A 23,956-nucleotide genomic window follows, 5' to 3' on the forward strand; every position below is an offset into this window, starting at 1 on the left:
GTAATTATTTTCTTCCCAAATAAAATCCCCACATTACGACAATAAACCACCGCAAAACGTCTGTGTGTCACATTTCAACGCTAGTCCGTGTCAGTGTTTACCTGCTTCTGTTTAGTCACCTGCATTTATTTTGAAAGTATTGGCCGGAAGTGGTGTTTTACATGTTGTAGTTTCGCACAGTGGCCACGAGGGGGTGGTAAAAACCACTATGACCAGTTACTGGTGTTATTCATAATAACACTAAAAATGAAATGTGCTGGCGTTAAATCAGCGTTTTTATAATAATATTGGATAATATAGTGCAGCATATTATAATTAATGCTGTTGTTATTGTTATCAGAATCAGATGAATTAATAATCCCAGGGGGAAATTATTTTTTACATACTCCGGGTATACAAACTAACTAAAACAACATATGTAAACAAGTAACCATCTATTAAGAACAAAAATATATATATATGTATAGGGATAGAAAATACAAAATGTCAGTTTCAATACTAGCAAAAAATGCAAAAAATATATACTGTTATTAACAATAACCTTACCATCATATCATCAGTACTATTACATCTCCTGCACCTTTCTTGGTTTTTTTCTTTCACTAGAATCATTTTGTACACACTGATATTTTAGTTTATTTATTTTCATTAAAAAAACACAAAACACAAACCTCCTTTGTTTGTTTTTGTTTAAAAAATATTATAAAACCTGTTTATACCCATCAGACATCTGAAATAATCAATCATCACATATACATGTGATTTCATATTATTTCAGTGTTTCATCATTTCTTTCAATTTTCTGTCACATAATAAAACTGGTACCATCATAGTGAATGTATTTCTGTGAGCTCATTAATAATAACTGATTACCCTTTGGCTCTCACTGCATTGGCCAGATATTACTGCCACTATTTGGTACACGGTAAAAACATTAATTAAGTGTTTCTGTAGGGAACAAACCACACATCGTGCCAATAAAATAAATATTGAATGGATATTCTGGGGGATGATTCTGATAGGTATTCTAAACCTGTATAAATATTGTATAAATATATACAGTAAGTGGATGTTTTGGTGTTTTTGACGCTGGGACTGTTAAAACTTTCAAAATAAAATCAAATAAAACAACCTTTCAAAGTAAAATTCCAGTTCTACAACAAAGCGCATATAATTAATTATTAATTATTCAATGTCCCTCGTGAGCAGCTGGTAGGTGGACGGAGGACGTGGTTGTGTACACGTGCACGTTGAAACAAGGCGCGCACGAGCCCGCCCACCGATCCATCGGTCACGTGCACAACGTGCGTTCGATTGGAAGTCGGTAAACAGCTGACGTCAGAGCTGCGTCAAGTCACGCAGCGCTAACGAAAACAAAACCGGATGTTGGCAGATACCAAAATAAAAGAGTTTTTAAATCGCCACGCGATAAATTAAGTTTAACATTTAGGACATATTTTCAGAATAAAATTTTAAAAAACAAAACAAAAAAACGAATGAACTAAAAACTCATTTATTATGAATACATTATATTGCAGATGGAAGTCTATTTTTTCCCTAAATTTAAATTAAACATTTTTCGTAGGAACTTTTATTGAACTTGTTCTAATTATATTAAAAACAAAGTAATTATATTAAAAACAGAGTTATCGTGAAAGAAAGAAAAACTAAATTCTTGATACTTACTGCAATTTTCTTCACACGGTAACACACATTGCACATTTCTCCTTTCTTACTTTGCAATAAATCAACACTGCCAATTTGCTGTATATACTTTTGTACAGTATATTTTATTTACTATTGCGATTTTGATATTTTATTATGTGTACTTTATATTTTTATTCTTATGCTGCATCTATTTCCGACTGATGCAACATGTCATGTTTATTTATTTATCTATTTTTTTTATTTTGAATGTTGCTTAGGACATAAAACAAAGCTTGCTTTATATTAAATGATCACTCTTTACTCGTGTGGATATGATACCTCTCTCCACTTACAGCTTTGTACATGCAAAACCCACAAACACACAAAAAAAAACAACATGCATTGACATGGCTTTTATTTTGAAATCCCCCACCGGAAAAGCCGTCAATAACCGTCGCTGGCTTGCCGCTGCTCGCTGCTGTTGGAGCCTCGCTGGGGGAGAGAGCCCGTCGGAGAAGGCAGAACACACAAATGACGAAAAACAAGTGAAGTTCAGGAGAGACACACACCTGGCCGCGCGGAGGTGAAACAACCCGGACAGGTAGGCGAACACCTGGCCCGCGTGCGTGCGTGCTGCTGCCGTTTACAAGCGCGCCTGTGTTTAGCTCGTGCTAAAAAAGCCTGTGAAATAAAAAATGGAGGTGAAAGTGTGTGTGTGTGTGTGTGTGTGTCCATCATGAGGAGGAGAGGACACACACACACACACACACACACACACACACTCTGAATAAACAACAACAGCTGCAGCAGCTAACATGCTAACACAGGAGCTAGCTGCAGCTCGTGCTGCTGCGACAAACAGGAGCTGCACGAGCCCAAACAGGTTGTTTACGTGCTCGTGTGTGACCTGTCAGACCTCGTGCAGGGAGGAAGAACACCCAGCATGAGTGACAGGCTTTAAAAACCTGTAAAAGTTTCACATCTCACCTTTTTTGTTTTGTTTTGTTTTTGTTTTGTTTTGTTGCAGCATCTCTTCTCTCCCCTGGCTCTGCACTGAGGAAGGACGCCGCTCTCCATTCATCACATCAAGTCACCCAGTGCCTCTCATACGTCGTCATTCCCCCCTCAGTGCAAAGACGAACCGTACACCAGCAGCGCAGAAGAGTCCGTTTGGTGCCGCCCCACTTCTGATCAGTCCAAACTCTTCATCTTCCATCAGCACCGCCATGGCCTCCATCACCCAGTCGTCCGAGCCCGAGATCCCAGACAACCACAAAGAGAGCTGGCTGGCGCTGCTCTCCGCCGCCGAGGCGTACTGCCAAAAGTCCGGCTGCGACCTGGCCATACTCACGGCCTGCAAGAAGTTCCGCTCGTCGGCCGGAGACGCCGACGGGAGGAGGAAAAGGGAGAGCGGGAGTGCCTTCCCCAAGGAGTGCGACTTCTCCTACAACGTGTGGGGTCAGGGCTTTCTGGCCGAGTCGGCGCGCCGCTACATGGACGACATCGGCGTGCTGCACTCCACGACCATGCTGACGGCCAAAAAACACACGCGCCAGCCGGGAGGGGAGGGTGGAACCAAGCTGGTGGTGGACCTGAGCTCGGAGCCCGGACACAGAGGGGTGAGTGTGCTGCGGTTCTGTGACGCTCCCCTCGAAATGTTCACATCCATGACGTGTCGGATTTGTGTGTGTGTTGCAGAGCTTCACAGGAGACGGCGGGGTGGGTGGAGTCAGTCCCAACAGCAGACTATATTCCCAAAGCTACCCGTCCATCTACAGCTCGGGAGCCGGGACCGGGCAGGGCACCGGGCAGAACGGGAACGGGGAGAGGGAACGGGAGAAGGGCGAGGCCGAGCGGGGGAGACAGAGGTCTGGGATTGTAGATTTGGAAGAAGAGTGCGAGGACGAAGACGAGGAGGAGGAGGACTTGGACGAGAGGAGACCCTACGGGAATGAAAGTGCTGGTGAGGAGCGACGCGGTTGATCTGTGTCTTTAAATGTTTTCATGTGCAAACACGTCTTGAGATTTGTCGTCGTTTTGCTTCAGGTGTCTTCTCCATGGACGAGGACTCTCTGTCTCGAGACTGCGAGCCGTTCTTTGAGTCCGACGGGGAGGAGGAGAGCACTGACGGTGAGTGTTTGGTATCCTGACTGACAGCCGTCGCATCAGCGCGTCGTCCGCTCACATTTTTCTCCTCGTCTTAGGCTCCTTGAGCGAGGACGCTCCGCCGCCGCCGCGTGGCATGGCTATGGGCAGGGACGCCTACTCGTCCCGTCACGCCCACCCCATGGCCCTGGCCCGCTCACTGCCTGTATCTGTGCCTGTCTGGGGCTGCAGAGGAAACAGATCCGCTCAAGGAGACAGCAACAGCGGAGAACGGGTGAGCGCAGATCGGTTTACAGCTGCAGGTTTACATGCAGAGATTAAAACGTTCTCGGGGTCGTGAGATTAGCGGGTTGAGCTTAACTCAAGGTTAAGATAAGAAGATCTCCATGAGACGACGATTTGAAACATGGATGGTGAACAGTAAATGGAGTGTACTTATATATCACCGTTCCAGTCTGCTGACCACTCCTGCCATACAAGGCGCCAACTGCTCATCAGTTTTTAGGAGCTAACCGTTCACACACATTCACACAACGATGGTGAGGCCTTCGGAAGCGACTGGCGGTTCAGTATCTTGCCCAAGGACACGTCAACATTCTGGAGGAGCCGGGGATCGAACCGCCGATTATCTGATCAGTGGACAGCCGCCCAATAGAGTAGAAATAAATCCCTGTAGATTTAAAATCTACAGTTAGGTGGCTCAATGCGTCACATGGAATATATGGATTATCCGTTTTCTCCCCATAGAGTTTATTTAAACAGCCTGTATAATAATTTAAAGCCGCGGCTGTTAATCCCACAGATGTCACTGTTGGGTCTGACGATGTCGCCCTTTAATTAAGAACTCTGCCTCTTACGCAGCAGCAACCAGGAAACCCAAAGAGAGCCAGACAACGATGAACCTGAACAGGACAGAACACAGCAGCTCCTCAGTTAGTACTCTGACCTGTTACGAAATAATAACAGACAGTTAGCGCTTCTGTTTATCTGTGCTGTTACTATGACTTTAAACGATCTCATGTTATCAGGTCAGACACCTTCCTCCATGTGTGTGCTGATCTGGTGCCTGTTATCGAGGTATCTAAAATATATTTTAATGAACAGGTCAGGTGAAATCTGCAGATGTGACTTGCTCAAAAATACTAATTAATTTAAGAATTAAATCAAAATATGCAATCACATTCCATCATTCAAAAATAGACATCCTGTAAATTAGAAAATAAAAGACATAATGAATTAATAATTAATCGTTGTTTTTATGTTGTTGTTGTTGTTTTTTTGGTGTCAGTTGATCCTGACATATTTCAAAGAAACAAAGAAACTATTCACGTCTCGGTATTCTGATGCACCGTCTAACGGCCATGACGGCTCCGTCCGCTCATGTGACCGTAACATCGCGTGTTTTCACACCGTTTTCCTAGAGAATGGGAGGAAATATTTCTTTAACAGAGGAAACTTTGAGGAATGTTTCCACGTCCGTCCAGATGTTCTCCTCTTTTATCCGCCGCACATGTGTGTTTGTGTTTCAGGTGGGCTGCGCTGACCTGGAGCACATCGCCGCCAGCATGAAGGCCCTGCTGGCCCCCGGGGCCACCGACGGGACAGAGATGTTCGGGGCCCTGCCTCGGCCCCGGCTCAACACAGGGGACTTCTCCCTCAAGCACTGAGAGCGAGAGAGGGAGGGAGGCGAGAGTAGAGAAGGAGAAAGGGATGGAGAGGTAAAGGAAAGAGGAAGTTGTGACGACGGGGAGGAGATGGGGATAGTTTGGCAGATGTGACGTGCAGTATGTGAAACAGTGTAAAAGCTAGTACCTCCATTTATTTCTCACTAACCAAAATTAACGGCACATGCTTCGAGGACTGAAACAAATGTTGTTATGAACACTAATAACATTTCCAACACTATTACACCCCCCCCCTCCCCTCTTTGTCACTACACATTTCACAGTACTAGCTACCACATGTCCCACGACACTACATTAGGACCTCAAAATGTGCGTGTAGTGACCAACAAGGACACTAAAACCGGCTGTGTCGTAGTCTAACTGGCACGTTAATAGTCACGGGCCCTCATGCGGCTTGATAAGATCATCTGTGAAGCGATGAGGACTGGAGGTGAACAGCCACCTGTACCCGGGTTGGTCGTCGGCTCTGGTGCTGCAGTGCGAACGATCGAGTCATATCAGCAATATAACGTGTGTTAGCTCTAAAGCTGAACGCTGCGTCATCTTAAAAGATGATGACTTCGGTTGCTTTTCTGAAATATGAGTTAAAATTAGCTTCAAGCAATAGTTTAAAAATCTTTTTACGAGAGTTAAATTATAAAAACCGATACCTCACTCGTGATTGTATGTGAACTTTGGAGCTATACCTTGGAGATGCTTAGTTTAGCAAAGACTGGAAGCAGAGGGAAACCACCTGAAACTACACCTACCAGCATCTCTAAAGCTCAGCAGTTAACACATGATTTAATTATTCTTTAATTGATGCACAGACAAGAGTGCTAAGTCGTAGTTTTGCGGCATGTTAGACCCTGTGACCTCCGGCTATATGCTGCGTTCAGTGTTCAAGAGATCTGCCCTTGATTCTGACTTCAGATCATTTAAATCTCATGAATTAGCTGCTTTTGCAAAGATACATAATTGGAACAGTTTAACTAAACTAAATACAAACAGGGCACATCTTAAATAAGTTGAATTGATTTTGGACATGAACTGTAATTTAGTTTAAATAAATGAACGTATGACGGTGCCTCATGACCTCATTTCACAGAACAAGAGCTGCTCCTTGGTGTTTGCCAAGAACAAACAACATCTACGCCCCCTGAAAATAATTTTTACATTTCTGTATGCGCGCAGGTGAATTAGTGAGTGTTGGTAGGGTGTAACTGCTTCCAGTCTTTACTGGAGGTGTCACAACTAAAAACAAGCTGATCCTTGTCAGAAGAGTACATTACACCAACAAGTACTCCAAATTAAAAGCTCATTTCGATATATTTTCAATATAAAGCTGATATTGTGACGCCCCAAGCTAAGCGAACTGTCTCCTCGCTGTAACTTATGGCCGTGCCGTCATCGTCGTTTAGCATGACGAACAAGAGCCAGTGACCTCCCGGGACCACGTGGATGTTTTCTCTGCTTGTTCCTGTCGTTTGTCGGGTAAGATGACCAACAGGCCAGTTGTTGTTGTTGTTGTTGCCCCACCCAATAAAAAACACACACAATCCTTAAAGGAGAAGAAACCAGAGAAATGGTTGACTTAACATGAAGCTTGTGGCTTTTCAAAATGTGAGCAGAGGACACCAGCACCTCCTCATAACATGCCTATTTGTACTTTTACTTTTGCCAATGAATGACTGACTGATAGAATGATTGTAAATCAAAAATGAGTTATCGGGGATGGTGTTTTCTTTTTTTTTTTTGTTTGTTTGTTTGTTTTTCTTTTGGCTCCAGATATCTTGTTGAAACGAATGAATGAGTGTGAAACTGACTGTGTGTGAGAAAGAGAGAGAGAAAGATATCGGTTGATTTAAAAAGGAACAAATGTCCATATCTCAAAAACAAGTAAATGTTCCGTTACGTACTTTTATGTTTCAAATAAAGGAGCAACACCAAGAGAAAAGAAAAAGTGTGTGATTATGTGTGAGGGTGCAATATTTTGAAATCCCGCTAGATGGCCTCAGCACTTCACAAGTTTGTGTTATTACACAGCATGAATTTATTGGCTACGTCCAGCACATAAAAAAAACATACAGGCTTTTAAATTTAGCAAGCACACGCAAATCCTGCATGTTACAAAAACGTAAACCCCCATGATTCTAAAGTTAAATAAAATACATAAATTGATATCCAATAAATAAAATAATGAGACGTCTTTGGATATGAGATGACTAAGCTTCCTTCATGCTTTAGAGAAAGCAAACAAAATCTACAAAGATGTCATGTTGTGCTTCGGTTCTGCTTTCACGACTCCATCGCTTGTTCCCCAAACATCACAACCTTGACCCTCTTCCCTCCCCACGTTGCTAAACCTTTCTACTGTCACTGATCCTTCTTTCGGATTTGGCAGAAGGAATTTGTGCCGATCCAGAACCCGGGGAAAATCTTATCCTGGGTATTGACGCTGAACTTGTGAATCTGGCGCACCTCCTTCTCGGCCTCCCCCAGCACCACGAGGAACTTGATGATGCCGGCGGGCTGGTCTATGTAGATGCCCATTGTGGAGCTCAGGGGGAGGGGCACGTCCACGTTCTCGCCATTGGTCCAGACTTGGTAGTTGGAGCCAGACCAGCCACAGCCCCAGGAGCCACTGTTCTCCCCGAGTCCACAGGGACCGTCTTGGCTTTTGCGGGGTGCGCTCTCGCAGACCAACCCAATCACAACCCAACCATCATAGTCCACCTCCCAGTACCCTCGATTGCCCTTCAGATTCTCCTTACACAGCACCTGAAGGAGAGAGGAGGGACACAGCAGGAAATGGTGGAAGCTGCAGTACAAAACACGAGTCTCTAGTCCATTTACAGAAGATTTGATTGACATAAAGTGAATTGTTTCATCGGTACAGGCATTTTTCAAGCAAAAATGACAACAATTCTCTTGTTCCAGCTTCAAAAATGTAAACGTTTGTTGAGTTTTCATTGTCAAGAGTTAATAAACTATAGCTGGAATCATTGATTAGTTGTTGGGTCCAGAACTATTCCCCAAAGCCCAAGGTGTTGTCCTCAAATCTTTTGTTTTGTCCACAACCCAAAGATGTTCAGTTTACTGTCATGGAGGACTAAAGAAACTAGAAAATATTCACATTTGAGGAGCTGAAATCAAATAATTAGCATGATTAAGATCAATGACAACAACGCCACTGCTAGGTTTACCTGTGGTGAGTGCTCATATCTCTCAGGCCTGTTGGGATATGGACAGACTGCATCTGATGTACGGGCCACCTTGGTTGCGCCCTCTGAAATCCACAAGAGTTTCTGTGCAGTTTTTTCATCCAGATTGATCGGGACCCAATCTGAGAGAAGGAAGAGACTAAAGGTGAAGAAGTTTACAAAAGCATGGGATATAAAGATCTGAAGGGTGGAGAGCAGAGAGGATGGGAGTATTCAGTGTTGGTTCACAGGACAATGGACAAGTATGAATGAGTCCCATTGGCTCAGCACGGAAATCTGTAATCAGCACGAGTCTGTATCTGATTATTTATGATTGAATATCTTGTTTTTAAGTTGAATTTGACCAATCATATCAAAGAAAAAGACTTTTGCTCAGTTACAGAATGCGATGTGTCAGCCTTGTTGGATTAAAAAAAAGTTTTACTTCCTGCTCAGTCGACGAACTTTTGTCCAAAACTCTTTCTGAACACCGAAGTAAGTCATCTAAACATCATAGACTTGTTTGCTGGTTACTTTTAAGTGTTAATGACAAAAGACATTGAACATTAAATATATTTATATACGTTAATATATACGTTTAACTGAGCTTATTAAATCTGTATTTAAAGGATCAGTGTGTGGGATTTAGTGACACCTAGTGGTGTGGTTGCTAATTGCAACCAACCGAGTGACGTGAGGCCAATGCAGAAGTGCCCAAAACTACAACCCAGAATTTTAATCTCTAAAGGTAACAAAAACATAATGACTCTTATTTTCAGGTGATGAAACACTAATAATTATAGATATTATATTCCATATAACACATGACATTAACAAAGCCTCCTAAATCTGACACACTGGACCTTTAAATTACTCAAGTAACTCAAGTTATTCTGTCTTAAAGTGATGAACCGACTGTTTTATTGATCTTTATGGCCATAACCCTGAATTTAAATACTTACTTTCTAAATTGTTTCAATGTATTTCATTTTTTTATGACTTACATCACACTAAAAGACTAAAAAAAACAGCCTTACACTTCATGAAGTCAGCCCTGGTCTTGGGTTCAGGGATATCGGGCTCGTACGGCGGCAGCTTTGGGACCGACTCTGAAGTGACAGACAGGAGAGATAATAAGACAGTTAAAGGAAAATATGGTAACTTTAATAAGTGAATAAATGTTCCTTATTGTCCTTTAAACACTTCCCAACGTGTTTCTCTTTACCATCTGCGGCGCTGCTGGTTTTCCTTCCTCCTGGAACAGAAAAAAAAAGAAGTGTAATTTCCTGTAATCTACCAAAGACAAACAGATAATATAGATTATGTTTTCTCACATTGTAACGTGTTAATGACAAACTCGAGCCAGCTAACCCTCATGTTTCCCTCATCAACTTCCTCCCTCATCAACGCTTCTCTCGGGGTGCCATTTATCTAAAGTGAATCATCTGCTGCTCTCAACATACAGTAGAGTATGCGTGCAACGCCAACCCCTACTCTTGATTCATGAAGTTTACCCCGTACCAGTGGTTTAGGTTTCAGCATAAGGAATCCTGAAGCCCACATCATGGCAGGAGTTCTCATTCTAAGAATATACTTTCTGTACGATGCTGTTACTTCACACCGCCAGGGGCATGTGTGTCATGTTGTGGGCTGCTGGTGTAAAATCCCTGTTCGTTTGTTCCTCCTCCAGTTTGTGAGTCACTGCCTCTTCTGACATTCGGAGAAAACTGCAATCCAGTCTGGTCATGATACTGCCCCCCTCTGCGAAATTATCCACTCTCCAGTTACAGTTTTCTCCAATTTCAAACAGACAACTAACTCCTCCATCATTCTTGTTCACCTCTCCGACAGTTACGTCATAACATTAACTTGATTTGTGGATCCTCTGCTATTGCCAAATTAGACAGATGCTTACCAACTGTGGCTTTCAAATTGCTCACGGCTGCGTTGTAAATGCATTAGCGGGCCCGAGAACATGCTTTTATACTTTATTTAAGATGTATATGTGTATAACACCCACCAGCTTTTCCCATAAAATTTAAAAATAACATTCTCCCCACAGAATGAATGTGTGAGAATATCACACATTCATTCTGTATCAGCTCGTTCCAACATTCATTTAAAATACACACAGATTAAACTGAGTGAATTATCCAAACCCAAGATGACTTATTTTCATGTCTTTACTTCAGTTTGACACCCTTGATGTCTTTGGGAACTTTGGCAGCTCTATTAAAATTTATAATAATAAATAATTTCTGTAGATCTGGTAGTAATCCGACATACCAATAAGTTAACATGATTTAATATCAGAAAATCTGAATATATTATCCCTCACAGAAGCTAAATGGATGGACATTTTAGCATTATAATAATTGAAGGAAGATCTTTTATTTACTTATAAATCATTAAAAGAAATCTCGCTGAACGCACGACAGTAACTTCAAATATGTCCCAGGACTCCAAGTCTGTTGATTGGTTACGCTTCTACAAAATTTCCTCTGGTAATTTTGATGGAAATGAACAATGGCGGAGGAAATATTCACAATACTGTGCAAATAATAGTCCAAAAGGTACATATTATATTTATATATATTCATATATAAACTCATAACTATAACAGTCGAGTTCATTGGTTCCAATGTAGAGAGTTGGAGCATAAATGAGTATTAGATAGAGGTAAAAGTAGCCCAAATTTGTACTAAAGTGTAGTATATGAGTACTTACTGTTTTTTAAGTTTTAGTGTTTGTCTTTATACAGTACGGCACTGATAGTTTTGGATGTTGCACTGCAGTGAAGGTGAGTAAAGCTTTGCTTCTTTATGAGGTTCTACTTGATTTATGAATGTGCACTGGTTCACCCCTGATAGCCCAGCAAAGCAATGTAAAGAGGCACGCCAACTCTTTCGGGTTCAGGGTGGTCTGACCCTGAGGAAACATAACCTCCACAGTCTACATGATCCTCAGCTGGAGAGGTCACCAACGAGGACAATAAATGGGATGCAAACATCAGATGTGATTGAAGGGGTGGCATTGCTTTCCCTGAACCTGGCCTACCGTTCTCTTAGTGTGGCTAACAGTGTTGACAGGGGTTGTGAGTTTTCTGGAGGTTTGGAGCGCCAACTGTTTGCGGTGATCCATGGCTCCTCCTTTGAAGCCTAAAATACTGTGTGCTGTACTTAGAAGTCTAAATACACACAGTACACTGGGGACCATTATGTCAAAGACAATTACTCGACTAATGCCAGTAACACCGGAAAATATGATAATTGACTAAGAGTGCCGAAATATGAATGGTACGGTACCCTACTTAGTATCAGGGTCCAATGACAGACCTGATCAGAGTTACTGGCAAGCCAGCTGGATGCATGACTTCAAAAGGAGCTCTATATACATTGTTCGTCCATGTACATGACACTGAACAGCAGATGGACAGAGCACATGAGGACATGGGCAGAGACTTGGCAGGGCAGCGTGGGTATAGAGTGAAGGTCATGAAGTTGTCATTGGGTGTTGGTGTAGCAGAAAGAAGCTGGTGACAGATCACGTCATCTGTCTCTCTCTTCCCCTCCTTCCCTGATCCATTCCATAAAGGAACACAGCAGGTGAGACCAGGACACGGTGAAAGGAAAGCCTTGGGGAATAGTCAAGGCATTAAGAGGAATTAATGAGGGATAGATCTGAAGACAGACACATGTTCAGAGAAACACTACACTGTAAATAAAATCATCCTAAAAAGACATTTCTGGCGTCTATCTGAGAAGAGCGAAGTGAATACCTCAAATAACCTCAGAGTGAGATATCAGACCGACTGGGTGATTGGTGATATGCCAGACTCTCCGGCTGCTCCATGGGGGTTAAACTCGTGCGGATGCCTGTCCACGCTCAACGGGATCAACAAGAAAGCTCCACAGAGATAAACAGATACTCAGGAAGATTGATGGCTTGACATCGCCGCAATTGAGACACGAAGGAGACAGACTGGGATGCAAAAGTGAGGTGTGAGACATTAAGATATTTAAGAGCGGGGATGGGATCGTAAAAAAAAAGAAAAAGACGGAAGCTGATCTCGATGAGGCTGCTGGAGTTTGAGCAAAAACAGACTGAGATGTGAGGTTTGAGGTAAAAAGGATGTAGGATCTTCAGCTTTAGGCGGATTTAGGTATGGATTCACGCCAACGACACATGTTCGACCCCTCGAGCACAAGTTTAAAAGAGTGATCAGCTCAGCGGGACCCCTGTCACAAGGTCTACTTGAATCTCCTGATGCTTCATGTGGCCTGTTTGTTTTGGACGGGTTTGCAAGGTGGTCTGTTTCCCTCGCCAGATTCCCGGCTCAGTGGGATGGAGCTATATTATCTGCACAGATCAGGTTAAAAACATCCCACTGAGACAGCAAGATCAGAAGATTTGAGATGATGAGGGTGGCGTGAACCCAGGCTCATCCCTCTGGTTCCTGTCAGGACTCCCTGGCTGGAAGCCCCGCGAATGAGGAGCGCACGCGTGAGGCAAAGATGGGAAGGAAAGGAGAGCATGAATGATGCAAGAAAAGGAAGAATTCAAGAGGATCTATGAACTCTGAAACATCCTTATCATTTAGATATGGTGACAAAATGTTGATGGTACTTGTCCATAAAGGGAAGGGGAAGTGCCGGGGTGCGATGTGTTACGTGATCACAGAATCAAGTGGCCATTTTTAAAACCAAGGTGGGATTTGACATTTGGGGACTTGAGTTACTATGCAGCATTTCACACTTCATTACTGTGGCCTCTAGAGGAAGGGTGAACCAACATTTAGGCTGAGAGGGGGTGTCTCAACGCTGGAAAATATACGGTTTCCAAATATCCAAAAGAAGCAAGACGGACGGGGGTATATCTTCATATGAGCAGCGACAGGCACGCAGAGACAGGTGCACAGGGACAAAAACAACAAAGAAACATGAGCTCTGATTAGGCACGAGGATGACATTGTAGGAAATCTGGCAAGTGAGAACACAAGTGTAGGAAGAAACCATAACCTCCCACGGTGGGAGATGAGGTTTGCTGATGTGATAAACGGGCCAGAGAAAACTGGCAGAATGCAAAGCGAGGAAGGCTGTTTGGCTCGGATCTGACTTAGAGGGATGATCAACATGAAGTCGCTTAACAACGTCTAATAAACAACATAAGAAGCACATAATAAATTGGTAATTAAAGACTGTGACAAGCAGTTAATAAGGTTTAATAAGGTACCTGCTCAGGCATTGACACTTTGAAAACCATAAAAATGCTCCGTAGTTATTACCTGATTATCGAAGGCAAATGGCGCTGCATGCAAGTAGAGACTAAAGACTAATCTGATTTTAATGACAGCATTTAAGATATAAAATTAAATAAAAACTAGAAACTGAACTGTTCGAGTCCAGATGGTGTCGAGCAGCAGAAAATATCACAAATTATTTGTCTTTATCATACTTTTTTCATATTTGGCTATTTTGACTCTTTATTTTTTATTTTCTTGTCCTGTTATATGTCATCATGCACCAATTCACCCATGCAAATCGGATTCTGATCCTGAAACCATCACCAAAATTATAAATAAACCACTCAAATTATACATTTAACAGATTTTAACTTCTATATATCTAAAAGATGCAAGTGCGCCTTACTTTTACTGCACTTTATGTAGTCACAAACACTAATATTTAGTCATATTTAATTGTTTTTTCGATGATAAATGATAAGCAGGTGATGCTTTCACTCTCGTGGTACAATATCCCCCACAGAGTTTCAGGTGAGGATGGATTCTTACCTGCTTTCTTGGGCGCAGGCATGATTCCTTTAGCGCTCACAGTGCTGTTTGGTATCAGTCGGGGAGGTCTTGTGATTGTCTCTATCTCTGGAGAGTCACTCTTATTGACTTCCAAATGAGGAGGGGGCGAGAATGAGCGGTACGGGGAGGAGGGAAGTGCATAAGTTTTGGTTGGATACGACGATTACCCAAAGGGATGGTCGACTGTCACATGAAACTCCTGATCCTTTCTAGGGATCAGATAGATGGTACAGGCAAATACTTGGTATATCCCAAGTATGCATGCTCATTTACATACACATAGACTGAGCATGCGTTGGAACTACACAACCCAAATAAAAAATGACATAAACAAAGTTTTTTTTGAGGTATGGAAAGATGAGTTTGCAGACAAGTGGGTGTAAAAGGTAGTGCCCATACATCTGGTTTAAGTGCCTGAAATCATACATAGTCTATACTTATGGTTTGTTTTGTCGCCTTAGCAACATGACAACCTGTGACCCAAGAAAGAACTGTAACTCAAACGGACCTCGACACGGGCTATAGGTGTTTGTTTCTGTATAGGAGAGCGATGTGCAGTCAGTATTTAATATGGCAGCCAGCTACTCACTGGAGAGCTGTCATCGATCCCAGATCCCATCAATCAGCAGCTGCTGTAAGTGCACGCTGGCACAGAACTTGGGGAAAAGTGTACTGAACTGCTGATGTGGTCAGAGCTTGAAAATAACAGCTTGTAACCGGCCTGCACACGCAGATGTTGCTGACATTGCTTTTAAGTCGTCTCAAGTAACTTCTTTTAATTGAGAGCACATTCATTTGAGATGAGTCTCAGTCCGTCAGTGTTTTTGGCTTTTTATCTCCTGCATGTCCTAATTACATTTAAAAATGAGCAATTCTTAAATTCTCACAGCCGGAGTAAAACTCTGAATGTGCCAAAGAAATAATGCTTCCAATGGAGGCCCTGTGGTCCAAAACCATTCTGTTTTTTGGATTCTTGTTATTAACTTCTTGGCGTTGGGCATGACTCTAAAATCTAGTGTGAACGAGATCCATGTCATCAGGGGTTGAAGAAGTACTCAAAGTGCTAATACCACCCTAAGAACCTGCTTTGAAAACATGCTTTAGTGCTCATAGTGCCGTAACATGTTCTCTGTCAGTGTTCTTCTATTATATCAGATTTTTTTGTATTAATATTACTGATGTAAATGTTTAAGATTGAGCTATATACTGTATAGCAATGCATCGTCATCTGTAGGAATAAGAGAGCATATGTTTGTAGCCTGATTGTCCTGTGAGAACGGCACATCGTCGGCAAAGAGTCGACTTTTCATAAGAAAAAACAGTTTTAAGTTTTCTCACGATGGATTTTCCAGCTCATCTAAGAGGGTCTTCTAAGTGTACTGTTACTGAAGTAAAAGTAGTAATACCACAACATAAAGTTAAAGCATTGGTCCTACATTTACATCCATCAGGGTTGTGCTATGATCAATTTAGAGTCAACCTGAAGTTAGGAGTATTCAGAGAACCCAGACACGGGGAGAACATGTAAACTGAGGTTTGAACCTTCATGCTGTGAGGCAGCAGCAACCACAAACTAATTAACCACTAACTAACTGTACCACCCTATATCAAATTAATATATAAATGCAAAATGCACAACATATAAAATATATATTTAACTACATTAATATGTACTCTAAGCACCATTTTCGCTGCAGCAGAACTTATAAGTTTGTGTAAATCTTAACCAGCAGAGTAAATTAAGCAGATTTATAAAGTAGCATGACATGTAAATACTCAAATAAAATACAAATATGTCAACACTGTATTTAGTAAATGTACTTTGCTACATACTACTGGATGGGTTAGCTCTTGACTGCCTGATTTAATTTGTTATCAGCAGCCTCGGACAGTAACGTGTCCACGCAATAAAGATTCAGATCATGTCTGAATTAGGTGGTATTCTCCTTCAGGCATATGTGAGTCTCTGTCTTTAACTGGCACGTCTTAATCGATAAAACTTAATAGGAAATAACTCCCTGTCACGTGAAAGTGCCTTGCTGCTATTAGAAGAAGAAGCATTTTAATGAAGTGTAACCATCCACTTATTGCAGTCTCCTATAATACCAGATATGCTCCGGGTGAGGCATGAAAACAGATTTCAACACCTGCTGCTTACTGCTGTCAGTGAGTGGGATTAGACAGTATTGTACCGTGACCTCTGGGTGTGTTCGGGCCCTGCGCACAACATTATACAGTCATGGAATATTCCCAGTGTACATTACCACCGAGCTTTGCCATTACACATCCTATCGTGTTACTGCATAACATGTTAACACGATGGACCCATGGTGAAATGTATAGCAGGATGGAGTGCCGGGTATACATTAAGTGTTAAGGATATAATCTGTGACCGATGGCCTGCTGGGATGAATGCTTTTCAGGGACTTCCTTTTGTAGTTTTCTCTCTTCTGATTGACAAGGCAGGTGCTTCCTCCTTCTCACTTCCCTAACGCCGTTTTTGGCTCTTGGTGTGAACACTGAAGTCTCTAAAACAACTTGTTTATTACGTATTACCTCGACTTTTACTTGTGATTGGTGAAGGATTTGAATTCTTCGTGCAGCATTTACCTACCTAAAGCAACATTATGTGCGATTTTTGTCATTTATTTTTGCGATTTAGGGCCCCCAGTCGCCCGAGAGTGCAATACCACTGGGGTATATACGGACAGCTGTACGCATGTATTTATTATGATCAAGTCCACAACTTTGCAAAACATCGAAAAAGGTCAACAACACGAGACATAGCAGCCAGCTAATATTACTGACGTACTGTACTGTCTTTCAGCCTTTTATTTCACCAAGCTCTTGCCAACCACTAAAAGTCAGTCCCAGATTTACTCTGTCCGGTGTCTTCTTCCCTAGTCGCCCTTTTTTTTTTTTTTTTTGTCTTCTTAGCTTCATCCAGCTTCGTGTTCTGGCGCTTCGGTTCCCCGTCCCTGCCTAAGTTCAAAGTCCAGGCGGCACGGCTATGTAACTGATCTATCTAGCTAACTGAAGCTACATTCTGCAGCAGTTTACTTTACTGTCCATTAGGAAACACTGTCTCCATAAAACATGATCCAGTTTGAGCAAAATTAGTGAAATAGTTGGTGGTGTGTGACTAAGTGCCATAGAGCATTATGCATTTCCTGCAGGAGGTCGAGCCAAGAATGACATGATGTGAAAACAGACATACAGGGCTCGGAGGGGGAACGACAGAGGCTCCATTTTACATTTGATTATAAGTGTAAGACGGAATGATTTAAAATCTGTTTTATTGTGGAAAAGTCATGTATTGTTGCTTTAAAGCGGCTCGGAGGAACTTTCATTTTGTGTCGACTCTGTCTACCCCTGTGGATGGAAGCGGTAGCGTTCACATCGCCTTGTTTAGTCTGATTTTGAGGGGAACCCAACTGAAACCCAGCAGCCGGTAAAAATAACTCGCCGAGAGTCGTGTTTGTTTAAAGGTCATGTCGAAGCATGATGAAGAACAAGTACAATATTTCCCCTGGCGTGCCCGCAAAAATCCTTCCTACGTGGAACCGTTCCTCCCTTAATGAAGAAGAAGCATTTGGATAATTCGATACCACGGAGGAGATAAAGCTATTTGTTAGTTTAGATGTTAGCTGTATATCATGGCTATCACGCCACGCATAGTTAAAATGTCCAAATTTACGGCGTGAAAACGACAGGCCAAAATCAACATGCTCCCTGCAGCGTTAGTGAAACCTTAACCTTGTAACTCCTACTAAATCACGAGATGCAATAACAGGGTGGTGGGTGGTGGTGGAGAGAGGGGGGGCGGTGGTCCGGCTGTCACACTGACATTGGTGGTTTCCAGGCGACAAAGAGCCGTCAGATTTATGAGCAACTTCTGCTATGCCAGCGGCAGTTTGTTTCATGTATGTGATCTCCGCTCTCCTCCATCGTGTTATATTCTGCAATATTTCCCTCTGTTTCATCATTCACCTATTATCCTCTCTCCCTGCTGTTACAACCATGTGAACACTTGGGTATTTTTCCAACTAACTGTGACAGGTTTGCAGCTTAAGAGCAGTAAACAGCCTCTGCTGGCCTCTACCGTATTTTAATTTGACCATGACCTTGTTGGACGTAGGGGGGGAAATTTCATGTATTCCTTCATGGCATAACAGAAACAGAGTGCTCGGTTTGCACTGGTGATCCAACCAGTGGCATGTGCCAATCATAAACCAGGATCTAAATAAACTAAAGTGATTAAACCAAGAATGTAAAATGACTTAAAGCTCCACTGAATAACATTTTTTAACATCAACAGCAGTTAGTCCAGTGATACCGACTCAACACCCGTCCCTGCAGACTGATGAGTAAAGTGGTTGATCTAAAAATGGATGTAGACGTGGATAGTTGGTGCACCTGTGGCGGGCTGAATGATTCCCGGTCGCTCAAACAAGCCAATTGTAACGTCACCCACCTGTCAATCAAAGCGTCCACGCTCTTAATCCTGCATAACTTTAAGCCTTAATATAATGTGAACAGGTGAGTTGTATATAAATTCACCCTCAGTACAGTTGTCATGAACGGGGAAATTAGCTACAGAGACCAAAACTGTTTTTTGTACCAGGCTGTAAACATGTTTATTTATGCTGTCTAACATGGGGACTTATGGAGACTGACTCAAGTGGACGTTTTGAGGATACCAAATGTTGGACTTAAGGTGGATATATGCTCCAAAATAACTGGTTAGTCTGACCCACAAAGAGTTTGTAGTTAGTGTAGTGACAAAGTTTATCCATTAAACTTGTTTTAACTAAATTATAATTTGTATGTTGTATTATAATTCCTTTATGACGATAATTTACAGCTTGTCTTATCTTACAGCCGTGACCCGTTTGAAGGGCCAGCCAAGAGTTTGGGTAGCAAACCGTGTCTAGTGTTAATACCTGTTATTTTAATGAGTTTCTTCAAAAGGTTTCACTGTTTTTATAACGAGAAGTTTCCTTGTTGATAAGCTTCATGTTTATGATCAGGGTCGGATACCTCATTAGGGCAAAACTTAGAAGTAATAACAGAACTTCAAAGTTGGAGACCCCCAGGTCACGGCAGGTACAGGACAGGAACTGTATAAACCACCTGAAATCCTCATAACTTGGTATTCTCTGAGTGGTATTCTTCGTATTGATGCTCATATCGTCTTTTTAACCTCATTTTATTCTTATTGAATAAATCAAAGACAATATTGGACTAATTTTTCATTCGTTCGTCTCCCACTGGAATTTCTTCCACAGTCTGAACGGTAACACTTTAAAGAGGAGTGAGAAGTTGGCCGTCATGGAGCGGAGGTAGACGTGATAATTGTTTAAGTATGAGGATAGCGCCGCAGACGGAGGGGCAGTCTTTCCTGGAAGGCGTTCACAGTGTCAGAAATAGCTGCGTCAAGAATGAACCCTGCCAACTCTTCACCTCTGTACAGCCGACCAACCGCTGAGAGAAACGGGTGATCCTACAGAAATGATCAGATTCTGATTTCAGAAAAGTGTTTGTGTGTGTTCAGACATTGTTTGACCGTCCCAGAAGAGTGAAACTTTGGCTGGAGCACACTTCCCTTTAGAGAAGCAATTGATTTCACCAGGCAGCCAAATATACAACTCCAGTCGACGTAAATTATTGCTTCTGGCAAAGATATGGAAATGAAATCAATAAACCTGGTTTACTACTTTTGTTAGACATGCCAGAAAGAGATGCATCATGGTTTCTGAAGTGCCACGGTGTCATGATTTTGGTATCTTAGTTTCCTTCATGTTCTACCTCATTACATCCCTCATAACTCCTGAAAGATTGTCTTTGTGCCACAAGCTTTTACTTTCCACTGCCCAGATATTTCCAGATCCTGCCTCAGCCTAGACCTCTGAACTTTGTTTGTATCTGTAAATTTGTATTCTGAAGATTTCACTAGTAAACTGTGTTGAAGCCCCTGTAGAAGCTGCGTCAGTGGATGTGGGAAGTCGCAGTGCTGAGGGGGATGCAGCACCCTGTGAACCCATCACTTATATTTATAATGACTGTAATGCGTTGTGCATTAGTATCTGTAGTAGAGGATTGATTGTTTTAACAACAGTACGTCTATAATACTATAACAACCTTATTTCCAACCCTGGTTAAGTCAAGACAGGTTGGATCTATGACACGTTGAGGTATTTTATGGAGTTCAGAGTTAAACTCAGACAGCTACAGCCAGAGTGCACGAGGTAACTGCAATCACGGTCATGTGCAGCGACACATGTAGGCCATTAGTGTAACAGGATGTGTGATTCTGTTACAGATCGGAGTGATTAGGTAACTAGAGCTTGCTCTAAATTTCGAGGTTTAGAAGTACTGCACTGTTCTCCATCTACAGCTGTTCCTCTGTTAACAGCGAACAGTGACAGGTGTCTCATGCTTATTAAATCAATTAAACAGTAGATTATTCGTCTTTTTAATGTTCCTGCCTGTGGCTGCATACAGTACATTGGTGTTCATGTTTGCTGTATGCTTGCTGTTATGGTATATATATATATATACAAAAGCAATGAATGCCGCACAGCATTTTAGATTTTAGAGACTAAGTTCTCTCAGCAGCCCCAAACTCGGACCGACTTCCAACAACCCTGGCTGTGTCTGAGGAGTAGAAATAGTAGTTTCTTGATACAGAGCTGCATCTTCCTGAATGATATTCAATGAAAAACAGCAATTTAATCCTTTAAAATGTAAAAAATGGGAATTTATTTACCTGACTCTCTCTCTAGTTTAGTCTTTACCTCCAGCACCTTTCCAAGCTGCTATAATTGTAACACGCAAAACAGCTTTTTAATTGCTGCTGCTCGTCTAATATTAGGATTTCTTAGTTCCCCTTTGCTTGAACTTTTTTAGGCGTCTGTTAATTTTAGCTCGTGCTCATTTTCCGTGTCGAAAGCACGGCATACGCTGATGTAGTGCCTCAACAAACTGCAAACGTGTATGATTAGTGTCCTCCAGCTGCCCGGTGCGTGGATATATATCACAGTCTGAGCTGACGGTAAAATCCCACACACACATGAATGAGATTGTGTGTTTTTGTAAAGTGTGATAAGGGCGTCGGAAACAGCATGTTTGATCTCGGCTCGTCGTGTTATTCTGATGATACTGACGAGACGAGAAACGTTAAAAGTCACGTCCTGATCGACGCCTTCTCTCTCGGTCTAACCTCTGCCCTCGTCTGACAAGACTAGATCTCTTTACAAACAGATGACTTTTGTCGTCCGTCTCACTTTCGTCAAACTCACCTGTTCCCCTCAGCTGTCCCCATGAGTATTTCCTCATGTTGTACAGCAAAGAAAGCCAGAGGAGGCGGTCGGAGAGCTGTCATGGCGCGGCCGTGTGACTCGATGGGTCATGTTGAGAAGGGCCTGTCGATGATTGGACGAGGGCAGAGGGCATTGAAGTGTTGAAGCCCAAAGCTGCGCCTCCTGAAATAAGAGGATATTCCTCACAGTTGGAAACAGGGGAAACTAAAAACAGCCGGATGGAGCGACTGCCACGAGGAAAAGGATAGGTGATGTTGACGCAGGGATTTTGGGACATTCTGTTTCTAAAGCCGTGTTGTTTTGATTCTGTGATCTCGATGACTCACGATTATAAATACACAGATAGGAAACATAGCAAAGACGTTAGCGCCCAAAAATGGATGTAGTTAGGATCCTGGACAGACTGGTGGTCGCCCTTTAGTTTGGATTGGACCGTCTGTTAGAAGCTGAGCTATATTCTGCCCTCCACTGTGCTCAGCTTGCTTTTATAGGATCTGAAATGTCTGTCTGTGTTTGACCTTGGACTGAAATCACCAACATAAACACCATTTTAAAGGTATGAAGCTTTTTACCATGCTGTATCACTGTTTATTCAGAGGACTCTATATGTGTTTATTTCACAGACAAGCAAGTTACGAGCAGGTACGGTGTGGCTTCTCTCTTCTATCAACTAAAAAGGAAATAAAATAACATGCAACGACACTTCTCGCTGAGACTGTGAAGTCCACTGATTCATGACTTTTTAAAAATATTCATTCATTTATTTAAACTTTAAAAGAACCTTTGAGAATTCCCAAGAAAATACAGATGAAAAAAAATGAAGCAGAGAGGTTTGTTGTCATTTAAATTATCCACAGATTATATATTATTGTTTATTTACAATTATTATTATTATTTTTAGTGTGTATTGAAGACCATTGCAAGAATCTGGGGCCGACTTTTTTAAATTCCCCGTGCTCAGGTGACCTTAAACATGAGCCAGTCACTTGAGTGTGTTTGATTGGGTCCAAGAAATTCCAATATTTTCTATGTTTAGAGTCATTTTAAAATACAAAATCAAATAAACACGTCAAGGAAATATTGTGCTGTGATTGTGTGAGAAACCCATGAATTATATTAGATATATTCCAGGACTCACTGAGGAAAATTCGTCCAGTTTAAAATGTCTGGAATGCACAAAGGTTTGGAGATTTTAGAAAACTAGAAACAGTCCACATAAACATGCACATGAAGCATTTTAAAGGACTGTAGATATACATCAAATCTGAATATGAAGTGAATACTGTTGTGACGCTTGTTGTAGGAACAGCAGCTGCTGCTCTTGTCCTTGTGGAAGGATTAAACCGCTGAGTGAGGCTTTTAATTCAGATTTGGCAAAGTGACACAGAAACGTCCCCATCAGTGAAGGAAAGCAGTCAGGAACCGGTCTGTGAGGGATCGCACTGGAACTGGATCGGACCGTCTAATGACTGTTTATCTTTAGAACAGACTTCCTTGAGGTGAGCCGCCTCTTTAGAAATGTTCTGTCGTCACCGTGAATGATTTTCTGACTTGAATAAGTTTGTTTTCATATTCAAAACGTTTTGGTACATCATTTATTTTTGTTTTTTCTTACATTAAATTAAATATATTGAAAGATAATTATATTATTAGAGATCCACTGTGTAGGATTTTGTGTGAAGTTGTTGCAACCAAATGAATACTCTCCCCACGCCTCACCCTCTTTCCAAGTATTTAATAAGAACTCTGCAAAATTGACGTGATCTAGTTCAGGGTTTGGTTTGTCTGTTCTGGACTACTGTAGAAAAAGGACCCGCTCTCACTGCACATATAAAGGGTTCATTTTAAGACAACATAAACAAGCAGCAATTTAATTTTCAGGTGATTACAAATGAAAACACACTAATTGATATATTAAATACTCCTAAATCGTACACACTGGACCTTTAAAACTCAGCCTACACTTTCATTTAACCTCTTTTTGGTCATAAAGCCACAATTAATCATTTTATAAAGTATTTTTAAAATATCCATACTATTGAACTACTGCCAAATTAGAAAGTTTACACCACAGCTGGCCTAGATTACCAAAATCATTTTTTATGTTTCTGTAATGCTCTTTAACCAAAATGATATTTTTAATGCTTAAATATAATTATTGTTATACATGAATTTTCAAATTTGCTGTTTTACAAAAAAAAA

The 23,956-nt window shown here is 41.8% G+C and overlaps 2 protein-coding genes across 2 annotated transcripts; one reads left to right on the plus strand and one right to left on the minus strand.

The window, feature by feature from the left end:
• The first annotated feature begins 2,073 nt into the window (after nucleotides 1-2,073).
• On the plus strand, nucleotides 2,074-7,260 carry akt1s1 (AKT1 substrate 1 (proline-rich)). Its single transcript, XM_010755547.3, has 6 exons — nucleotides 2,074-2,248; nucleotides 2,675-3,266; nucleotides 3,346-3,610; nucleotides 3,694-3,777; nucleotides 3,852-4,027; nucleotides 5,283-7,260. The coding sequence occupies exons 2-6, from the start codon at nucleotides 2,874-2,876 to the stop codon at nucleotides 5,418-5,420; spliced, it is 1,056 nt and encodes a 351-aa protein (XP_010753849.2). The 5' UTR covers nucleotides 2,074-2,248; nucleotides 2,675-2,873; the 3' UTR covers nucleotides 5,421-7,260.
• zgc:195001 (tripartite motif-containing protein 16) lies at nucleotides 7,176-14,595 on the minus strand (the record flags this gene model as incomplete). Its single annotated transcript, XM_019256091.2, has 5 exons — nucleotides 7,176-8,198; nucleotides 8,624-8,763; nucleotides 9,658-9,729; nucleotides 9,846-9,875; nucleotides 14,412-14,595. Coding segments are annotated over 5 exons (831 nt in total), but the record flags the coding sequence as incomplete, so codon positions are not given.
• Nucleotides 14,596-23,956: the final 9,361 nt, after the last annotated feature.

This window comes from Larimichthys crocea, chromosome XII (assembly GCF_000972845.2).
Source record: "Larimichthys crocea isolate SSNF chromosome XII, L_crocea_2.0, whole genome shotgun sequence".
Classification (NCBI taxonomy): Eukaryota; Metazoa; Chordata; class Actinopteri; family Sciaenidae; genus Larimichthys; species Larimichthys crocea.